Below are 18,649 nucleotides of genomic sequence, written 5' to 3'. Positions count from 1 at the left end.
TTTTGGGTTTTCATGAGCTGTTTGCCAAAATCATCCGTATTAAGACAATAAAAGACCTGAAATATTTCAGTTAGTGTGCAATGAATCTAAAATATATGAATGTTAAATTTTCATCATGACATTATGGAAAATAATGAACTTTATCACAATATGCTAATATTTTGAGAAGGACCTGTACATCCTTCAACAAGGCCAGTGATGTTACTGTTTCCAGGATCTAGTCCTGTTGGCCAAAACACATCTTTTTAAATTACTTTTATTTACCTAATTGTCTTTACAAATTTTCAGTGTTAGTTTTTATTCTCTTTTGTAATGCAATTCGTGTCTTGAAATGTTCCATTTTTATTCTTTTATTTAATTTCAATTTTTTTATTGTATTATTTGTTTCTGTAAAGCTGGAACTTCGATCATCTGTTAGTTTAACGGTTAATTTAGTTTGACTAACTGCTGCTAATCTAGTTGACTGCCCCTTGCGGTCAGTTGGATGAACAGCAGGTGATTTCTCCCAGGAAGCCGTCATCATCCGGAGCCGAACCAGTTCCTTCTTCCGCAAACAGATCTCTGGCACACAGTTTATCGCCTCATCAATGCAGTTGCTGCCTTTCGCTTCCTGCCTCTGTTCTATACCCCTCTCTGCCCCGACATTTATGAGTGACTGATCAACGACATGACGGCCAACAGCCACTGTTCGGTCGCGGAGTCGCCGGGTCTGGAGACCCAGCGGCGGGAGATCGAGTGTCTCCTTCGCGAGAGTGAGCTCCAGGCTGGGGACAGTTGGTGAGTGTCCGCACAGACACACATATTCAGTTTGAAATGCTTTACTGGTGTATTACTGGTTTATTACTGGTTTACAGTCACCGGGGCTGGGACTTTTGGGTTCTGGAACTCTTCTGGTGTCGGTTCGGGTGGTATGTGCATTTTAACGGCTTGGCGTTTCCTGTTAGCCTGAGCTAGCTGACCGTTAGCAGTTTTAGCTGCTAATGCTAACTGGAGTCTGTCAGCAGGAATCAGATTTTAACAGATTTCAGGTGGTTCTTTGTTACTTATCTGAGTTTGGTTCCGTCCGGAGTTGTTTCTCTCAGACCAGCGTCACATATATATTCAATACCGTTCACATAAAACTGGAAATATTCGCTGATATTTTCAGTTTCGATTCTCTGACAAAGCAGAACCTCACTGAAGGAATGTTCTTCTCATTTCTTCCTAATTCTCCCGTTAAAATTAGAAAACGCCCATCCATTTAATAAAAATATCATTCACATGAATGCCAGCACTTTAATTCAAGCAGAAATTATTTAAATAAATCAGAATTTCATCAGACAGTCCGTTTATTTCAGTAAGTTATTTAAAAATATTAAACAATATATAGTTTATTTACACCTAGTGATTTCTGTTCATAAGGTCGATCATGGCTCACATTTTATAAAAACCACAATTAATTTTCTCAGAAAACTAGAATATTACATCAGATCGACAAAGCATGTTCTGGCCAACACAACCAAGCGAAGATTGCTTTCCTGAGAGTTGTCAAGCAGGTGGTCACTGATGGTGGTCGACCACTAACGGTCATGGCTAAAGCAACTGGCTTTTCAGAAGTCTCCACCCAGGGATATCATTTTTAACTCTTTCAAACTTTATTCTACGTTCTTGTGGTCTTCAGGAAAAGTTCTCCACACTCATCAAGGCTGTTTAAACATTTGGGCACCTTCAGCCTTGTGTTCTCTGATGAATTGAGGCCAGTTTGTGATCGATGAGCTTTTTAGTTTTATTAATAAGCAAACAACATAGACTGAATTTGATTGGGTGTTTGGGATTATCAAGAGGCTGGAAAATGAGCCGACCAGCAGTCAGATATTTTCCAGATGTCGTGGTGTGTAGTCGTGGGTCCATATGAGACCCTCAGGGTATGATAACCTCATGTCAGTATAGCACTGTATCAAAGTATTTACACAAAGGTTAAGACACAAATCTATAAAAAGGTCTGATTTCTATCATTTAAAACAGAACTATTATTTCTGCAGCTGTAGATTTAATGTAACATACTGATTATTATAGTTTACTCGTGTCTGTGAAATGTTAGTTTCAATGTCCATAAAAGTTAATGTTTTATGGTTCAGTGTTTTTTTTCTGGCTCAATGGAGGATAATTAATGATCAGATAAAAGAGCTTTAGAAATCAGAACATCAGGAGTGGATCCAGAGAGGATCCGGACCTCATCAGCGGGCTACATGACAGAACTAAGAATCTGCTGATGAGTTTACATAATGATGAAGGAGCTCGACGTTGCTGAATGTTGTTAAAGTTGGCTTTGAAGGAACGCTAATGGAGCTGAACTACACGCAGTTTCACCATATAGGCTGGTAGAAAACATGGCTGTCATCATCCCATGGTGCTTTGCAGATCTCCTGTAGTTGTTTTCTTCGGCCTGTGCTGTTTGGAAGATGAGCCGTTGTTCCTGAGTTCTCAGCTGGGTTCCCGTTGGTCTGAAGTCGGTTTTGGTGGGAATTAAACTGGGAGCATAAATAAACTGCAGAGAATCTAAACAAACCAAAAACATGAGAGGAACCAAAAAACCACGAGATGTAAAGTGACCACAAGACAGAAGTGTCTACAAAGAGAAATCAGAACCAGATGAGACTCGCCTTTTAACCTGGAACCCGGTCCAGGAGCCGAGCTGATGAAGTTTTCACCAGACAACACGCTACCAACAAACGGGAATATTAGAATATTTGACCACAAACAGATTTGAGTTTAAACAATTTTCCCAGATTCACTGGGGAATTTTTTTTCCACCCTAATTTATGAAATGAAAAACAGTCATTGAAGATTCTTGAATTAGTTTGTTTTATATCCAGGTAGAAGAAGGAAATGTTGCTGAGGTGAAGCAGAAGATGAAGTTGGGTTTGATTGGAACGTTTTAAAGGTGTTAATTGATCAGAATCCAGCTCATCAGTGGTGTCCAGCTGTTAGAAGAGCTGATGTTTAACCAGAGCTGTTAGTCTCACTTTCAGCTCAGTTTCCTTCTGAATGGGAGGTTTCCATGTAGCTGGGAGTGTTTCATCTCCAGCAACATGACTCTGCTGGTTTCCTCTACACGTCACAACTCAGGAACCTGGAACATGTCTGGTGGTTTGATTCCAGTTCCTGCTTGTGTTTCCATCTCAGACGTTCTCTGACTGGTGGATGTTTTCTAAACATTAGATTCAATGTTTGGAGCTTCACTGGCCTCCTGGAAACCTGCATCATAAGCTGGTTTATTGAGATCTTCTGGTGGTCATCTGTCAGACAGTAATGAGAGAATAATTAGACTGATCACTGGAGAAGAGTGAGGTACTGGTTCTGGTAGAAATGAGAACATGTGACTGAGGGTTCTGCTTTGTGACGTTTTCTTTTTCTTGTTCTGGTCTGACCCGATTTATTTCTACAGTGCAGTTCCTTCCAAACATTTTCTAACGTTTCAACTTCAAACTTCAATGGTTTTGATGTGATAAACCAACACACAGAAGTGGAATAAAATAGCAGATGGCGTTCTTTGTAGAACCAGCTTTCACTGCAGTTAGAACTGCAAGTCATTCAGGTTTATGTCTCCAGCAGCGGACTGTCCCTACTTTCAGTTTCTTTTCTAGATCCAATGACCATGTGAGGTAGACAAACATTAATCCCGGGAACCTACTGCTCCAGAAACCAAACAGGAAGTAGTTTGAATGACTTCCGGTGGGAATAAATCAGAGATTTTATATCTACTAGGTTGGCCTTAAAGACCACATCTTATCCAAGGATGTCTGTGGGTTTTCACCAGGACAATGGAAAGCCACAATCTGCACGGTGGAGGAAGAAGAGGGTACCACTGCTGGACTGGCCTGCCTGCAGCCCTGACCACTCAGTAGACAATGTTGGGAAATTTAGAAACCATAAATAAGAAGACCAGTCTGTACTGGTGGACACCTTAAGATGTTTGCAGGAGAAACCGGACAAATTAAGACGTGAAGCACATCGTGGCTTGGGATCTTCAGTTCCAGAATGGCTCTGCAGCTTTAGAATGGGAACATCACAGAGTTAGGAAAACTTTACTGCAAGGCTTTTTGAAACATGGATGGATTTCACTGAATAAACATTTATTTTAAACCCATTCTGCAGCATTTTCCTGAATTTTTAATCTGTTGACTTGATTATTAAATTTTTTAAGACAACAAAAAATGTCAGAGTTTATGACACCAAGTAAACATGTTTGACCAGGTCCACACAGCAGACAGATCATGGAGAAAACTTAATTAGGGTTCCAAGCTGTCAACATCTCCCAGAGCTCTGTTCAATTCATCATCTGACCCTGGAGAGAGGGTGGGCCAACTGCAAACCTACCATGATATGGAGGTCCACCTAAACTGACAGGCTGGGCAAGGAGGGCATTAATCAGAGAAGCAGCCATGAGGACCTCCTGTTAACTCAGGAGGAGTTGACATGGTCCTCTGAGACTGGGGTGGAGGTTCAGCTTCCAGCAGGACAACCACCCTAAACATACAGCCAGAGACGCAATGGGTGGTTCGGATCAAAGCAGATTCAGGTGCTAAAATGTCCTAGTAAAAGTCCAGACTTCAATCCCACTGAGTGTTGACACTGAATGTTTGGCAAGATTAAAACTGATGTTCCCAGGCGTTCTCCATCCAATCTGACCGAGCCTAAGTGCTTTTTTTTAAAAGAATGGACAAAATGTCAGTCTGTAGATGGAAGCAGTTAAAGTCGGTTTTATTAATCATTGATTCCAGAGGACTGAATATAAATGCATGCCACACTTTTCAGATTTTCATTGGTAAAAGTGAGAAAATATAAGAAACTGTGAGCAGCATGAATATTTTTACTTATATCTGAGTTCTTGGTGAAAATCATGTTCTTTACAAACTAAAAGCTGCTGAACAAGGCGGGTTTGTCCTCTGTGTGTTTTAGGTATGTAGTAGATCGTCGCTGGTTCGAGCAGTGGAAAGAGTTTGTGGAGAGCGGGGACCAGAACTCTTCATCCTTCCCGGGTCAGATCGACAACACCGAACTGTTCGAGGGTCAGTGAACGCCTCAGTTTACAGCAGTCTGATCCAAGCGGGTCCCAATCTGAGTAGATGTTGGGAGATAATTGTGCTGGTTTGTTCTCTGCTGTCAGATCTCGACTCGTACCACCTGAAGGAGCGCCTGGTGGAGAACGAGGACTTCGTGTTGGTGCCGGCTGAGGCTTGGCACAAACTTCTGCTGTGGTACGGAATGACAGATGGCCAGCCGGCGCTGGAACGGAAGGTAACACCAACCGATTCACGTCGACATGGATGTTATCACAGCGGGGGGGGGGTGTCTGGGTTTAACAGAGTGTAATGTCTCTGTGTGTGATTCAGGTGGTGGACCTGCCCAGCACTCTGAAGGTGGAGGTTTATCCCATAGAGATCTTCCTGTGTCTCCATAGCAACATGGAGAACGTGATCAGTGCACAATTCAGCCGCACCGACAGCATCTGTGAGTGAACCACTGGTTCTGTTCTTCTTAAACTGTAGGTTCCCAGAGAACCGTGGTGTTTGTGGACTCTGGCTCTGCTCAGGTTGATGCTAAAGTTATCACCAGTCCTCACAAACCTGAAAAAACACTATGTGCTCCTAGCTAGACGGTCCTTTCCAGCTAACTTCATAGAACATAGAATTAAATGTCTGTCAAACTGGTTGTTTTTTCATAATGCATTCAAGAGAACATGAGGAATGAACAGAGGTGTCTCGGGTCCAGAACCCTGTGGAACACCATATAGAACCTCTCAGCTCCTTTAGTTCACCTTTGTTCATTGTGTGGATTTATTTTACCTGAGGGGGAAATTTTTTTATTATTATTTTATATTCAGTGTTTGTAAAATTAATTGTCAGATTAGTGAAACTTTGATTGTGATATTATTAAATATTCTGAGATTTTAGTTGCAACTAACCCACATGTTCCCATCATGTCAGTCTCCCACTGCTCCGGGTCACCTTTAGTTTCTCTGCCATTAAAGTCTATATCAGGCACCAAGGATGGTGCACCTCCACCCAGCTGCTCTAATATGTCAGTGAATGCATGGTGCTCATTATACTAACACCAAGTATTACATCTCAGCAGTATGTTCTGCAGTGACGATTGCAACTCCAGATCATGTGCAGCTCCAGCCTCAGATCTTTGATCTAATCCTTAATTTAACTCGGGTTAGATCATCAGATATTGTTTTATCTGATGTTCATCCTTAAACACCTCATGAAGTGAACCAGTCAGTCTTCATGTAAAAAAGCTTTTTTCTCCACTGCAGCATCAGATGAGATCCTTATGTTTCCTTGAAGTGTTTGGGTCCCTCTGAGCTGAATGTTCTGGTGGTGTGTGTGTCGGTGCAGATGCCATCCAGACGGCCATGTGTCAGGCCTTCTCAGTGCCCCCGGGCTCTGAGTGCCATCTCTGGATGAAGAGCTCGGACAGCAGCTGCGAGCGCCTCAGGAACGTCCATGTGAGCGTCCTGGACGCCTGCTTGAGCTCAGGGATGGTGAGGACAAACTCTCACCTTCTCACACACACACTGATCTCCACACCGCAGGCATGATGGTGTGTGAAATAATCCAGGAACAGAGATTTTCCATGATGAAACAAATGTGTGTGTGTGTGTGTGTGTGTCAGACAGTGATCATGGAGACGAGGAACGCTGACGGCACCTGGCCGAGCTCCAGACCTCAGAACATGTAAGAATAAATTTGTTCTGTTTCTGTTCCTTCAGCTCTCTGTTGTCTCTTTCATTCCTCCACAGCTTCAGTCCTGATCTTCACTTCGTTCTGAAGGAGACCTTCACGTTTCATTTTCCTCCCTGGTCTTTAGCTGTTTTCACTTTAGTTTTTCTGAAACTATAGTTTCTCTCATCATGTCTTGGTTTCTCTTTCAGTTCCGACACACAGTTCTGTCCAAATATCCTGACCCACCTCAGATTTCCTGAAGCCCTTGTGCTCAGCACAGCTTGTAGTGTCTCTGAGGGTTTGAAGGAACTGTGTGCAGAAACATTTTAGACAGAACAAAACGATCTTTATGAGACAAACCGTATCTGAAAGGCAGGAACAAACAGAAGTAAAGCATTTCAGTGAATTTCTTGTCAAAATATTACAAGAACTGACCTAAAAGCTTCAACAGGTTCAACGTTCCTGAAGCAAACATCTTAAGAAGATCTCTGAAATGTCTGAGCAGTCAGTAGAAGTGTCTGCATCAGACCAGATTCAGACGCTCGGTTGAGTTTCTTTGTGCTCTTCCTGCAGGAGGAACTCTGTGGAGGAGCAGGACACGTACAGAGGACAGCCGGGGGTCTGCGGCCTCACCAATCTGGGCAACACCTGCTTCATGAACTCTGCTCTGCAGGTCTGACCTCTCACTCAAGACAGAAGCCATAATAAAATAAAACCTGAAGGGAGTAGCTCCGGTGGAACGGCTTCCTGCTGATCCTGATTCCTGTCATGTTTTATATGCGATAAATGTCTTGATGGACGCTGGAATAAAACCTCAAATCTGATGCAAATTTAAGTTCCCAAAGAAGCAGTTTTCTAAAATCCAGAATCAGTCCTGACAAGTGTTTGTTTTTGGGCTCCTTTCAGTTCAGGGAAACAATTCAGTCCAAGGTAAAGAGCAGATGTTCTGGAGGACTAGCAGCCAAGTCAAAGGACAATATCAGACTGGGTTCTGCTTGTTTATCGTGTTAGAAAGATCAGTTGGAGCCTGAAAGGTCAAAGTTGTCTGGGTCAGGTGATTAAATGAAACTGTGATATCAGAGGTTCATCTGATGGACCCGCCTCTGCTTCCTCTCTGCAGTGTCTGAGCAACACTCCTCCTCTGACAGAGTACTTCCTGCAGAGCTCCTACCTGGAGGAGCTCAACTTCACCAACCCTCTGGGGATGAAGGGAGAGATCGCCGAGGCATACGCCGACATCGTCAAGCAGATGTGGTCCGGCCGCCATTACTCTGTGGTTCCGCGCGTCTTTAAGGTACCAACGCCGGCTCTGTGAATGCATCTGAACTGCTGGGTCGTAGGTGTTTGTGGTTTTGATCCACTGGTTCAGAGAAGAAGAGGTGTTTGATGTTGTTTGTTTGGTTGGCAGACGAAGGTGGGTCACTTTGCGTCCCAGTTCCTGGGGTACCAGCAGCACGACAGCCAGGAGCTGCTGTCCTTTCTGCTGGATGGGCTCCATGAGGACCTGAACCGGGTCAAAAACAAAGAGTATATTGAGCTACGGGACGCTGAGGGTCGACCAGACCAGGTAAACGTCACCGATGGAACCTCTTCCACGGATATTTCCAGTTTGACTTCCGGGAAATTAACTTTGTCTCCTCCTCAGGAAGTGGCGGAGGAGGCTTGGCGGAACCATCGTCGGCGAAATGACTCTGTGATCGTCGACACGTTTCATGGCCTCTTCAAGTCCACTCTGGTCTGTCCTGAGTGCCACAAGGTGTCTGTGACCTTCGACCCCTTCTGCTACCTGAGTGTCCCACTTCCTGTCAGCAAGGATCGCGTCATGGAGGTGTTCTTCGTCTCTCTAGACCCCCATGCCAAACCGGTGCAGGTAAGACCGGTGGAGCGGATGCCTCTGCAGAAACACTCAGAAGTTTGGGTTTAACGTGTTTTTTTCTGCAGCATCGCGTCGTCGTTCCCAAAGCAGGAAGAGTGTCGGACCTCTGCGCCGCTCTGTCGGAGATGACCAGCGTCCCGCCCACACAGGTCAGACACTGCAGCTGCGCTCTGATTGGACAAACAAAAGTCCTTTGTTAATTATGCACTGCTCTGCGTCGGTCTGTGTAGTACAGCTCCACTAGAAGACGTAGAAATTTAAGGTGAAACTGTTTGAAACGTGGATAGATTTAATCAGCTGAGAGCCTCAGGCTGTTTACCTTCGTTCTCCTTCACAGTTTGACATCTCAGGGTTTAAAACCTGCAGCTGTGCAACCGGAACATTTCTGTAAAACCCGAAGAACCCCGCCACGGTAACAGCCTGCAGTAAGACACAGTCGTTGGTCTGTGGTTTGGTCTAACGTTGTTGTCCACACCAGACCAACTGTATGGATCAGACCTTTAGCTGGACTCCAACCTGATAGATGCTGCGTTTCTTATCCAGTAGAAGGAACCTCCAGCTATCTTCTCCACTCTGTAACATTTAGGTTGCTCCTCATGCTTCCTCCAGGTAACTTGGGGAACCTTCATCAAGACAATCCTGTTGCTTCACTGCAGTGTTTTAGATGATACATAGAGTAGAACGTTCCCCCCACCCTACATTAAGTGGGGCTTCTAGGAGATATGATTTTACCACACCTTCAGCACAGGCTGCAGGGTTGACACTGATATCAGTGTTTTATGAATTCAAAGATGTTCCTCTGTGGGATCTCGGCATCTCCTCTGGTTAAAACCTGGGTTTTATTTGAGGAACTGATTCAGTGGTGGAGCGGCCAGAGCCAGGAACATGTTCTACCTGTAAAACATCAGGGTGTCAGTCTTTTCTGCTTCTACTACTTATTATCCAGTATTATTCAAGCTTTCTGCTGATTGTGATGCAGCTCTTCCTGTTTGTGGCCAACCTCTCATACCTTTTCATAATTCATATGTGACAGAATCATGGCATTCATATGAAGGTCGCTAAGCCTTCAAACAGGTGCAGTTAATACAGGTAATGAGTGGAGAACAGGAGGGCTTCTAACAGGCCTGAGAGAGCCAGGATGATTGCTGGTTGTTAGGTGATCAAATACTGATGTCATGCAATAAAATGCTAATTAATTACTTAAAAATCACACATGATTTTCTGGATTTTTGTCGTAGATTTAGTTAAAAAGTACCTATGATAAAAATTAAAGACTTTGCAAGAGGTAAAACCTGCAAAATCAGCAGCGTATCAAATACTTGTTCTCCCAACTTTGTGCGTAGAAAATGCACCAACAGCCTGAGTGGAATAAATATGCCGCCTCTGTAGCTGTAGATAGGTGAAAAATCTGAGGCTACACTCAAGGTACTGATCCAGTTCCACTGAACTGAGCCTGAAGCTTCTTGTCCCCTCTCTCTCTGTTCTAGATGGTCGTTGCTGACGTCTTCAATCATCGCTTCTATAAAATCTACAACATAGAGGAATCTCTGAGCTGCATTCTGGACCGAGACGATATCTTTGTGTAAGTAAATAAAAATCTGCTCATTTTAGCGGCTAAATCTACCTGTTGGCATGGGATCGGTCGCCCAGCCTGGAATGTGATGGGTCTGCTGTTGGCTTAGAGAACTTTCTGTTTCCTTCAGGTACGAGCTAAGCGAGCAGGATGAGGACTCGGTGCTGCTGGCGCTCTACCTGAGGGAGCGCTCCCACTATAGGGACTACGGCTCGAGCAGCAACTCGTACGGAGCGTCGCTGTTTGGACACCCGCTGCTGCTCAATGTGCCGCGCAGCAGCTGCAGCCAGGAGGCGCTCTACAGCCTGTTCCTGCAGAGGCTGGCGTGAGCAGAACACGCGAGACTTTCAATGCAAGGTGTTTGCCTTCAGTGTTTCAGCTCAGTTTGTTCTGGCTGTTTGCAGGCGCTATGTGCGACCTCCTGACCCTGCTGAGGAGCTGGAAGAGGAGGAGGAAGATGAAGAAGAGGAGCTGTATAAGACTCAAACCAATGGCATTAGTGATGGTAGGATGTTCAGTTTATAAGGAACCATCAACAGTTTTGGATTTCTTGCTTTTGTCAGAGGAACCTGGATTAAACCCTGGTTATTTTTTTAGAACATTTCAGCAACAATTCAATGATAGGAGTGCACCAATTGCAGTTTTCTGGAAGATCACTGATTATCGATCTTTAAAAACCCCGACCTGCTGATTTCGATTTTGACTGATACCAATTTTTTTTTCCATTACTGACACTGTCAGGTGTTATAATGTCTCAATACATCTTCAAAGTTCCAATCTTATTTTATTGAAAAACATTGAATAATACAAACCTGTTTTAACTGTACAGGACAGTGCTCTCATATATAAATGAAAGTTTTAGACCATTGCATTTCCTTTAGTCGTTCATTTTTCACTTAAAAAAACAAAACTTGTACAACAGCCTAGAGATCGGTTTCACACGTAAGTATCGGCAGATCACTGATCTCCTAAAATTAAGGAAATCAGGGCCGATCGATCGGTGCACCCCGGATTCAAAGTGCTTTTCATGATGAACAAAGTTCATAGCAGTGGGATGAGGGAGGAAAGTTGGACTACAGAAATGAATGAATATACTCGACGCTTTTAGAAACTTTGCGGTAACACGCTGAGCCTTCCTGTTATCTGCTGTAGTCTGAACTCCCTCGTTGTGGCAGCCTGAATGGACAGGGAACAGGTTTCCTTTCTAGAAGCTTCATTTAGAAGCACCTCATTAATACTGAAACAAAGTTTCCTTAAATAAGGAATGGTTTCCACACAGTGACCAGCTGATTCCAGTTATAAGCCAGTTTCTCTAACAATATATTCAGGCCGCTGTAGAGACTCACCTCCCTCAGCTGATGATGTCTGATGCTAAATGTTAGTCACAATGAGGCAGAAGAGAGGAAAAGGTGGTTTTATCACAACTAATATCATCTTTGCACGATTTCCTGATATTCTGCTAATTGTTCCTCTGTTGAACGTAAGAAAAATCCCTAAAATATCAGATTGGTGGACAGACAGTAGGATTTAAGCTGCAGCAAGGTGGTTCTTAGCTGAAGGATGATGTTTCACAGCTTTCTAAAACTGAAACCAAGTAAATAAAAGCAGCTAAAGATCCAAAGATGACTATAAGACCTTCAGAAGGCCTGGACAACCTCTGATTAGACCACATTAACCTGAAGAGATGAGAGCTAAATGAAGACTTGTAGATGTTCCAATTCATAGCTAGTGTTTACCTTTTAGTGGGATTTGTTCTGGGCTAACACTCACGATGGTACTCAGTAAGAACTCTTTGGATCGCTGAGTGTTTAGAACACGCATTCAGTGCTGAATCAGCGTGCTCCTCATACACCTCAGTTCTGTTGTTCCCTCAGACGAACAGGACGCCTCAGAAACAGCTGGACCCACCGAACCTGAACCGTGCTGCAGCAACACGTCTCCTAACGGCCCGTCAGATGGCGCCGCAGCAGCTGAGCCTCTTCCTGAGGTCAATCACGCCCCGACCGCTCTGGACCAGGGAGATACAGAGATCAGCAACGGCTCCCCGAATCCGACAGAGATCCCTATCTGTGGGAGCGGCGTTGCCAGTATCCCCGAGGATACGAGTGCTTGTGGAGATCTGGGAGCTGATGCTGAAGCAGAAGGAAGCTCAAAACCACCAGCAGAGGCACCGCAGCAGCCTTGTGACACCACAGAAGGAGAAAACGAAGAGGAGAAGCTGGAGGAAGCTCGTTCTCCTAGTCCTCCCGCCAATGAGCATCCAGCAAAGAGACGGGCGTGTCGCAAGAGGAGGAGGAGTCTGTTCACCATCCAGGCAGTCAACTCAAACGGGACGACTGAGAGAGGGATGGGAGAGGGAGGGAGCGCCGTTTCCTTCAGCTGTGAGTCTCAACACACACACACACACACACACACTTTGTTTAATTGGATGTGTCATAAAATAAAATGACTTGGTTAATGTTAACCAGCAGATCCCATGAGGATGTTCAGTTTCATCTGCTGGACTTCCTCTTCCTGCTTCCTGTGTCAGACAGGATCTTGGGAATCGTGTTTATCCTCTAAAACAAAGTGAAGATGTTTGGCCCAGTTAGGTCTTTGCCTGAGTTTCTAACTTTGGGCTGCTGAATCTGTGAAAGCGAGTGGAGGAGCAAACATTTGATCACTTAGGAACCATAATTATTTCAGGTGTGACCAGACTGACACCATCAAACCTACCCAGAGCACAGAGACTAAAGTTTGTCTGTTTAGGAATGAAACTGAGCAGGAATTAATGAAGAAGATCATAAATTTACCAGGAAAACACTCAAAAACAACCAAGGAAGGGTTTTTTTTTTTTGGGTGCAGCTCTCGTGGACATTGGGGGCAACTCCACTGGATTGGCAGACCCCCTATTCAAAAAGGGGGACCATAGAGTGTGTTCCAACTAAAGGGGAGTCACACTCTTAAGCCTCCCTGGTAAGGTCTATTCGGGGGTCCTGGAGAGGAGGGTCCGTCGGAAAGTTGAACCTCGGATTCAGGAAGAGCTGTGTGGTTTTCATCCTGGCCGTGGAACATTGGACCAGTTCTACACCTTCAGCAGGGTCCTGGAGGGTGCCCGAGAGTTCCTCCAACCAGTCTACATGTGTTTTGTGGACTTGGAGAAGGCGTTCCACCTGTGAGGGGTACTCCAGGAATATGGGGAACCAGGCCCTTTGATACGGGCTGTTATGTCCCTGCCACAAGTGGAGGAGTTCAAGTATCTTGGGGTCTTGTTCACAAATGAGGGAGAAATGGAGCGGGAGAACGACAGATGGGTTGGTTCTGCGTCAGCAGTGATGTGGGCGCCGTACCAGTCTGTCGTGGTGAAGAGAGAGCTGAGTCAAAAAGCGAAGCTCTCAATTTACTGGTCGATCTACGTTCCTACCCTCATCTATGGTCATGAACTTTGGGTCGTGACCGAAAGAACGAGATCACGGATACAAGCGGCCGAAATGAGTTTCCTCCACAGGGTGTCTGGGCTCTCCCTTAGAGATAGGGTGAGGAGCTCAGACCGCTGCTCCTCCACATCGAGAGGACCCCGTTGAGGTGGCTCGGGGTTCTGGTTAGGATGCCTCCTGGACGCCTCCCTAGTGAGGTGTTCTGGGCACGTTCCACCGGGAGGAGGCCCAGAGGAAGACCCAGGACACACTGGAGGGACTACGTTTCTCGGCTGGCCTAGGAACGCCTTGGGATTCCCCCGGAGGAGCTGAAGAACCGAAGGAGAGGGAAGTCTAGGTCTCTCTGCTTAGGCTGCTGCCCCCGCGACCTGACCCTGGATAACCAGAAGACAATGGATGGATGGATCTAGTGGTCGCATTGGGGATAGCAGTCAGGGTCACATCTTTTCTTTCATTGGCTAGAATTCAGATTCAGTTTTACTAGAAAAGACCTTTTCTGGATGGATGGATGTTCTTTATTCCAGCTGTTTCTTTAAGAGCTGCCGAGTCTGTAGTTATAAAAATGTTCAAACCAAAGTTCTCTGATCATCATTTGTCTCTTTGTGCTGCTGGAGGAAAACTGAGTCCTTCATGCTGGACTGATGAAGGTCAGATTGTTGGTCCAATATGGTTCTGGTTTGTTTCTGCAGCTCAGCCATATGTGGCCATTGACTGGGACCCAGACATGAAGAAGAGATTCTATAACGAAAATGAGGCTGAGGTCAGTTGAAAGATTCTGATTTCTCATCACAGAAGGTCTGAAGACATTGAGATGTTCAGCTGTTGGTTCCTAATGAAGCCTAATACTGTAGAACCTCCTCCTCTGGTCCTGCAGCGGTACGTGAAACACGCCAGCATGGAGGTTCCTCAGCAGCAGACCACCGTTGAGCTGCAGGAGTGCATCGAGCTCTTCACCAACGTGGAGACGCTGGAGGAGGAGAATCCATGGTAACCGATCAGCTGTTCATTATAAAATATGAATAAAAATTAATGGGTAAAATAAGAAAAAATATATATGAAATTATGTTTTAAAAACATTTGAAAAGAAATCCAAAAATAATTTCAGAATTTTTCATCATGTGAAGAAACTAAACTCCAGATCAGAAGCCTGGTTCTGAAGAGAACGAGGCTTTACTGCAGTGATCATTGTGTGTGTGTGTGTGTGTGTGTGTGTGTGTGTGCACGCGCAGGTACTGTCCAGTGTGCAAGAAGCACCAGTTGGCCACCAAGAAACTGGACCTATGGTCTCTCCCAGAGGTTCTCATCATCCACCTCAAGAGGTTCTCCTACACCAAGTTTACCAGAGAGAAACTTGACACCATTGTGGACTTCCCCCTCAGGTACTAAAACACACACCTGGGCTGAACCCTAAACTCCCACTGTGCACCGGGTCAGAACATTTTTAGGGTGTATTCACACCTGCCACTTCTGGTCCGCTTTAAATGGACCAGTTTGATTCCTTGTAGTCCGGACCTTCTTTGCAGGCGTGGAGAAAACAACCGGACCGAGATGCACTTTTTGAGGCGGTCTCAGTCTGTTCTAAACTAATTCTGGTGCGGTGTGCTTCTGGTGTTAATAAGAACTGGCCCTGATCCGACCAGACTACAGAAAGCATACGTCTCCTTGGACCAAATGGGCCACCATAGCAGTGAACGTTGTCCTGAAATCTTACCTGAACCATGCTCTGTTGCTTAGCAACGTCGTTACCTGCGTGTCGTAGCTTGCTGCAGAGCTCAGCGCCTCCTTCGGCTTGCAGCGCGCGTTCTCCGAGGCCGGTCCAATATTATAAATATAACGCCGCAAAACCTGTGGAGAAAAAAATGAAGTGGTTTGGACCAAACACTTTTTTCCTTATTTTATTTCTCCTTCCAAACTTATCCAGACCTGGAAAAGACCAAAGTCCAACAATGTTTAATAAACTGAGTCGTTTTCAACATTATTTCAGATGTTTTAAATATTTTAACCGTCAGTATTTCGGGTTTTTACTCGCTGTCAAGTCTGTAGACCTGTTTTTAAGTTCAGGCTGAACTGGACCTGTGGCTTTTTAACTGGGCCCGGTATAAAAATCAAACAATGCACTAAAACTGCTACAAAATAAATCTTCCAAAGTTCACAAACTGAGCTTTGATCTGCATTTAGTCCAGGGGATGGTGATTGGTCCAGTACCACATTTCCAAAGTTCTGTCTTTGTGTTGCTTCTTTATTAGTGGAACCTACAGAGAAGACCCGGTTCCTATCCAGTCTGGTTTGGATTTTGTAATAAAAGTGACTGAGTGTTAAAATAATTAGGCTGCAGTCCTCATTCTGTTCTGATATAATTAATAATTCCTCATTTCTACACTGAAGCTCCTAACAGCAGCAGACAGACGGTTATTTTAATGTTCTCATCCAGAACCTCAGATTAGATCTGCTCCTGTCCATCTGTCCCCACCGAGCGCTCCGTCTCTTAGTCATTACACCAGGTTCTCCACAGAGACAGAGCAGGACGAGTTCCTGACAGCTGATGTTGTTGCAGAGATCTGGATTTCTCCAGCTTTCTCCTGAGGAAGGACGTGTCCACCGAGGAGCCTCCGAGCCGCTACGACCTCATCGCCGTGTCCAATCACTACGGAGGACTCAGAGACGGACACTGTGAGTCACACGGCATCCATGTTGCTTATTTCCTGATCACATGACCTCCGCTGACGTGTTTGTGTGTGCAGACACCAGCTACGCCCAGAACAAGGACAACGGCCAGTGGTATTACTTTGATGACAGCAAGGTGACGTACGCATCAGAGGACCAGATCATGGTCAGTATCTCATCACTTGGTTTTTATTGGATGGACAGGAAGTGACCTCAGATGTTACCTACAGGTTGTCACTAAACACCTGATGGTGTTGAAGCTGCTGAAGCTTCCAGTCACAGAACTAATGACTGACTGGGATCTTTGCTGCCTTTTAACCAAACCAGTTCTATAAAAACCAGTTTAGAACTGGAGACACAGCAGATACTGGGTCATCTCCTGTAGACGACCTGACCCGGAGTTCTGAGCAGACTATTCCCACCCAAACGTCAGTTTCCTCACAAATAAACTCATGTTGCTGCTTTAAAGATTAGGCCTTTCTAAATTCATTTCCAGAAGTTTAGATTGTTCTGGTTCTGATCAGACCAGAATAACGTAGGGAGCCTTTTGGACCAGAAGTGAAATGTCTTCCAGTTTCCTTCTGAAGTTCTTTGGGTTTCTGTAAATGTCTGTCCGTGTTTTCTCCTGCAGACCAATGCTGCCTACGTCTTGTTCTACCAGCGACAAGACAGGATCAGAAAGCCCACTCTCGCCGCCCCCAGCACAAGCTCCGCCTCCCCTGCACATTCTGCCAGCGACATCACAGAAATGGGCGCCGCCCCCTCCTGTGGCACCATGACAACAGACTGAATTTAAAGGTTTCTTTCATAGCAGCAGCGGGCCTTTTTTCTTCAGCACACCTGCTGCTGGACTCTCTCAGGTTGATTCTGCTTATTGATTTGGACTCGAACCCGTCTGGATTTCCGGTTCCAGGTGGAGGAAACAGCCTGAAGCCTTTAAAACGCTCACATCCTCATGAATAAAATTCACATTCCACAGAAAAGCTTTTAAACCGTTTCATAAAACGGGCCAGAAGCTGCTGAAACCAGCTGAGCTGAAAGGTGTCGGTCCGTTTTCTCCTCCGCCTGAAACCAAACTTTTAATTGTTCTTTACAAACATCCAGTTTGATTTGACTTGATTTTAGGAAAAACTATTCCAGTTGTGTGCGCAGCCCGGACCGGGCGGCACCGGTAGATTATTACCATGAACAAAGCTGTCAGGGATTTTAAGATCTGTATATTTTGCTCGTTTTCTTCAGATATTTATTTGTGATTAATTCTTTAGATGATCGGCTGGTGACAGGATTTATTTTGATATTTATAGATGACATTTATATTCTGGCGGGCCGGGGGGGGGGGGGGGGGGGGGGGTTGTACAGTATTTTTGTATTGAAAGATTAATTCATTCCTGGGTGGAGCAGCAGGAAACACTGGGATGATTTCTTTCTTTGGTCTTCCCTGTCAAATATCAGAGGAAATTATTTTATTGTACATCTAGTCTTTTGATATAAAGGATTATCACCACCAGAGGGCGCTGTGTGTGTTTGCAGTTTCTTACTCCAGATAAATGAAGAACCTGTGAATTAAAGTTAGATGAAAGTCTTGAATTGATCATCATTAATTTATTAAATAGTAATACTTCTGTTAAATGTTCTGACCCATCTAAACCTGAAGCAGGACCTGAATCCAGAGATGTGGGTCTACTGATCAGTACTGGATCAGGCTCGGCTCTCATCTTCCTCTTGATGAAACTCTATAGATTCTCTATTGGGCCAATCAAGCACAGAACCGCTGTGGTCATTGGACCAGCTTTGGTACCTTCACCTTTTGGAGATTTTCTGATGAACTGAGCTGAACCTGTACAGGAAGTGACATCATGGGCGCATGAAACGCTTCACCTGTACTGAAGTCTCTAAATGGGACTGAAGGGAATCTGAAGAGTCTAATTTAAACCAGGAACTCAGGAGGAAACTTCTTCATAACTGATCTTAACTTATTTTGTATGTGCAGAAGTTTTAGGCGGTTCTGTCTTTATGTGAAGCAGGATCCATGAATCCTGATCCTCTCTGTTCCGACTGCCGGAAGCAGTTTTGGAGATATTAGATTTCTTTCTCTACTTTAATTACACCAGTGTGATAACAGTTCAACACGTATCAGAATCATTTCATGACCAGAACCACCCTGAGTGTTTCAGAGGTGAGATCTGGGTTTTAGGCAGTTGAACTTTATCCTGAAGGAATGATCAGTTTTCCACCCGTGTTCCTGTAAAGATGCTGGTCATAAAATAATACCATGAAAAAACTGAAGCATTTCAGTAATTCCATTCAAAACGTATATATTTCAAATGTTTATTTCTTTTAATTTTGATGATTATAACTGACAACAATGAAAACCCCAAATTCAGTATCAGAAAATTAGAATATTGTGAAA

At 44.6% G+C, this 18,649-nt stretch overlaps 1 protein-coding gene across 1 annotated transcript; it reads left to right on the top strand.

The window, feature by feature from the left end:
* Window positions 1-450: 450 nt before the first annotated feature.
* Window positions 451-17,826, top strand: usp11 (ubiquitin specific peptidase 11). The gene is made up of 21 exons (XM_047364910.1): window positions 451-777; window positions 4,942-5,051; window positions 5,150-5,280; window positions 5,376-5,493; window positions 6,384-6,529; window positions 6,661-6,722; window positions 7,284-7,383; window positions 7,831-8,004; window positions 8,119-8,277; window positions 8,356-8,580; window positions 8,652-8,735; window positions 10,074-10,168; window positions 10,290-10,484; window positions 10,564-10,664; window positions 12,034-12,540; window positions 14,265-14,335; window positions 14,450-14,562; window positions 14,805-14,954; window positions 16,130-16,245; window positions 16,317-16,405; window positions 16,871-17,826. The coding sequence occupies exons 1-21, from the start codon at window positions 668-670 to the stop codon at window positions 17,027-17,029; spliced, it is 3,015 nt and encodes a 1,004-aa protein (XP_047220866.1). The 5' UTR covers window positions 451-667; the 3' UTR covers window positions 17,030-17,826.
* The last annotated feature ends 823 nt before the right edge of the window (window positions 17,827-18,649 follow it).

This window comes from Girardinichthys multiradiatus, chromosome 1 (genome assembly GCF_021462225.1).
Source record: "Girardinichthys multiradiatus isolate DD_20200921_A chromosome 1, DD_fGirMul_XY1, whole genome shotgun sequence".
Classification (NCBI taxonomy): domain Eukaryota; kingdom Metazoa; phylum Chordata; class Actinopteri; order Cyprinodontiformes; family Goodeidae; genus Girardinichthys; species Girardinichthys multiradiatus.
The sequence above is the reverse complement of the archived record's forward strand: the minus strand, read 5'-3'. Positions and strand labels throughout refer to the sequence as shown.

What these genes read in the sequence shown, in the direction of transcription:
- usp11 (XM_047364910.1), top strand. Translation starts at nt 668, where the DNA reads ATGACGGCCAACAGCCACTGTTCGGTCGCGGAGTCGCCGGGTCTGGAG. An exon ending in TCATGAACTCTGCTCTGCAG is followed by an intron (nt 7,384 to 7,830) that starts GTCTGACCTCTC and finishes TCCTCTCTGCAG; the next exon opens with TGTCTGAGCAACACTCCTCC. An exon ending in CTGGAGGAGGAGAATCCATG is followed by an intron (nt 14,563 to 14,804) that starts GTAACCGATCAG and finishes GTGCACGCGCAG; the next exon opens with GTACTGTCCAGTGTGCAAGA.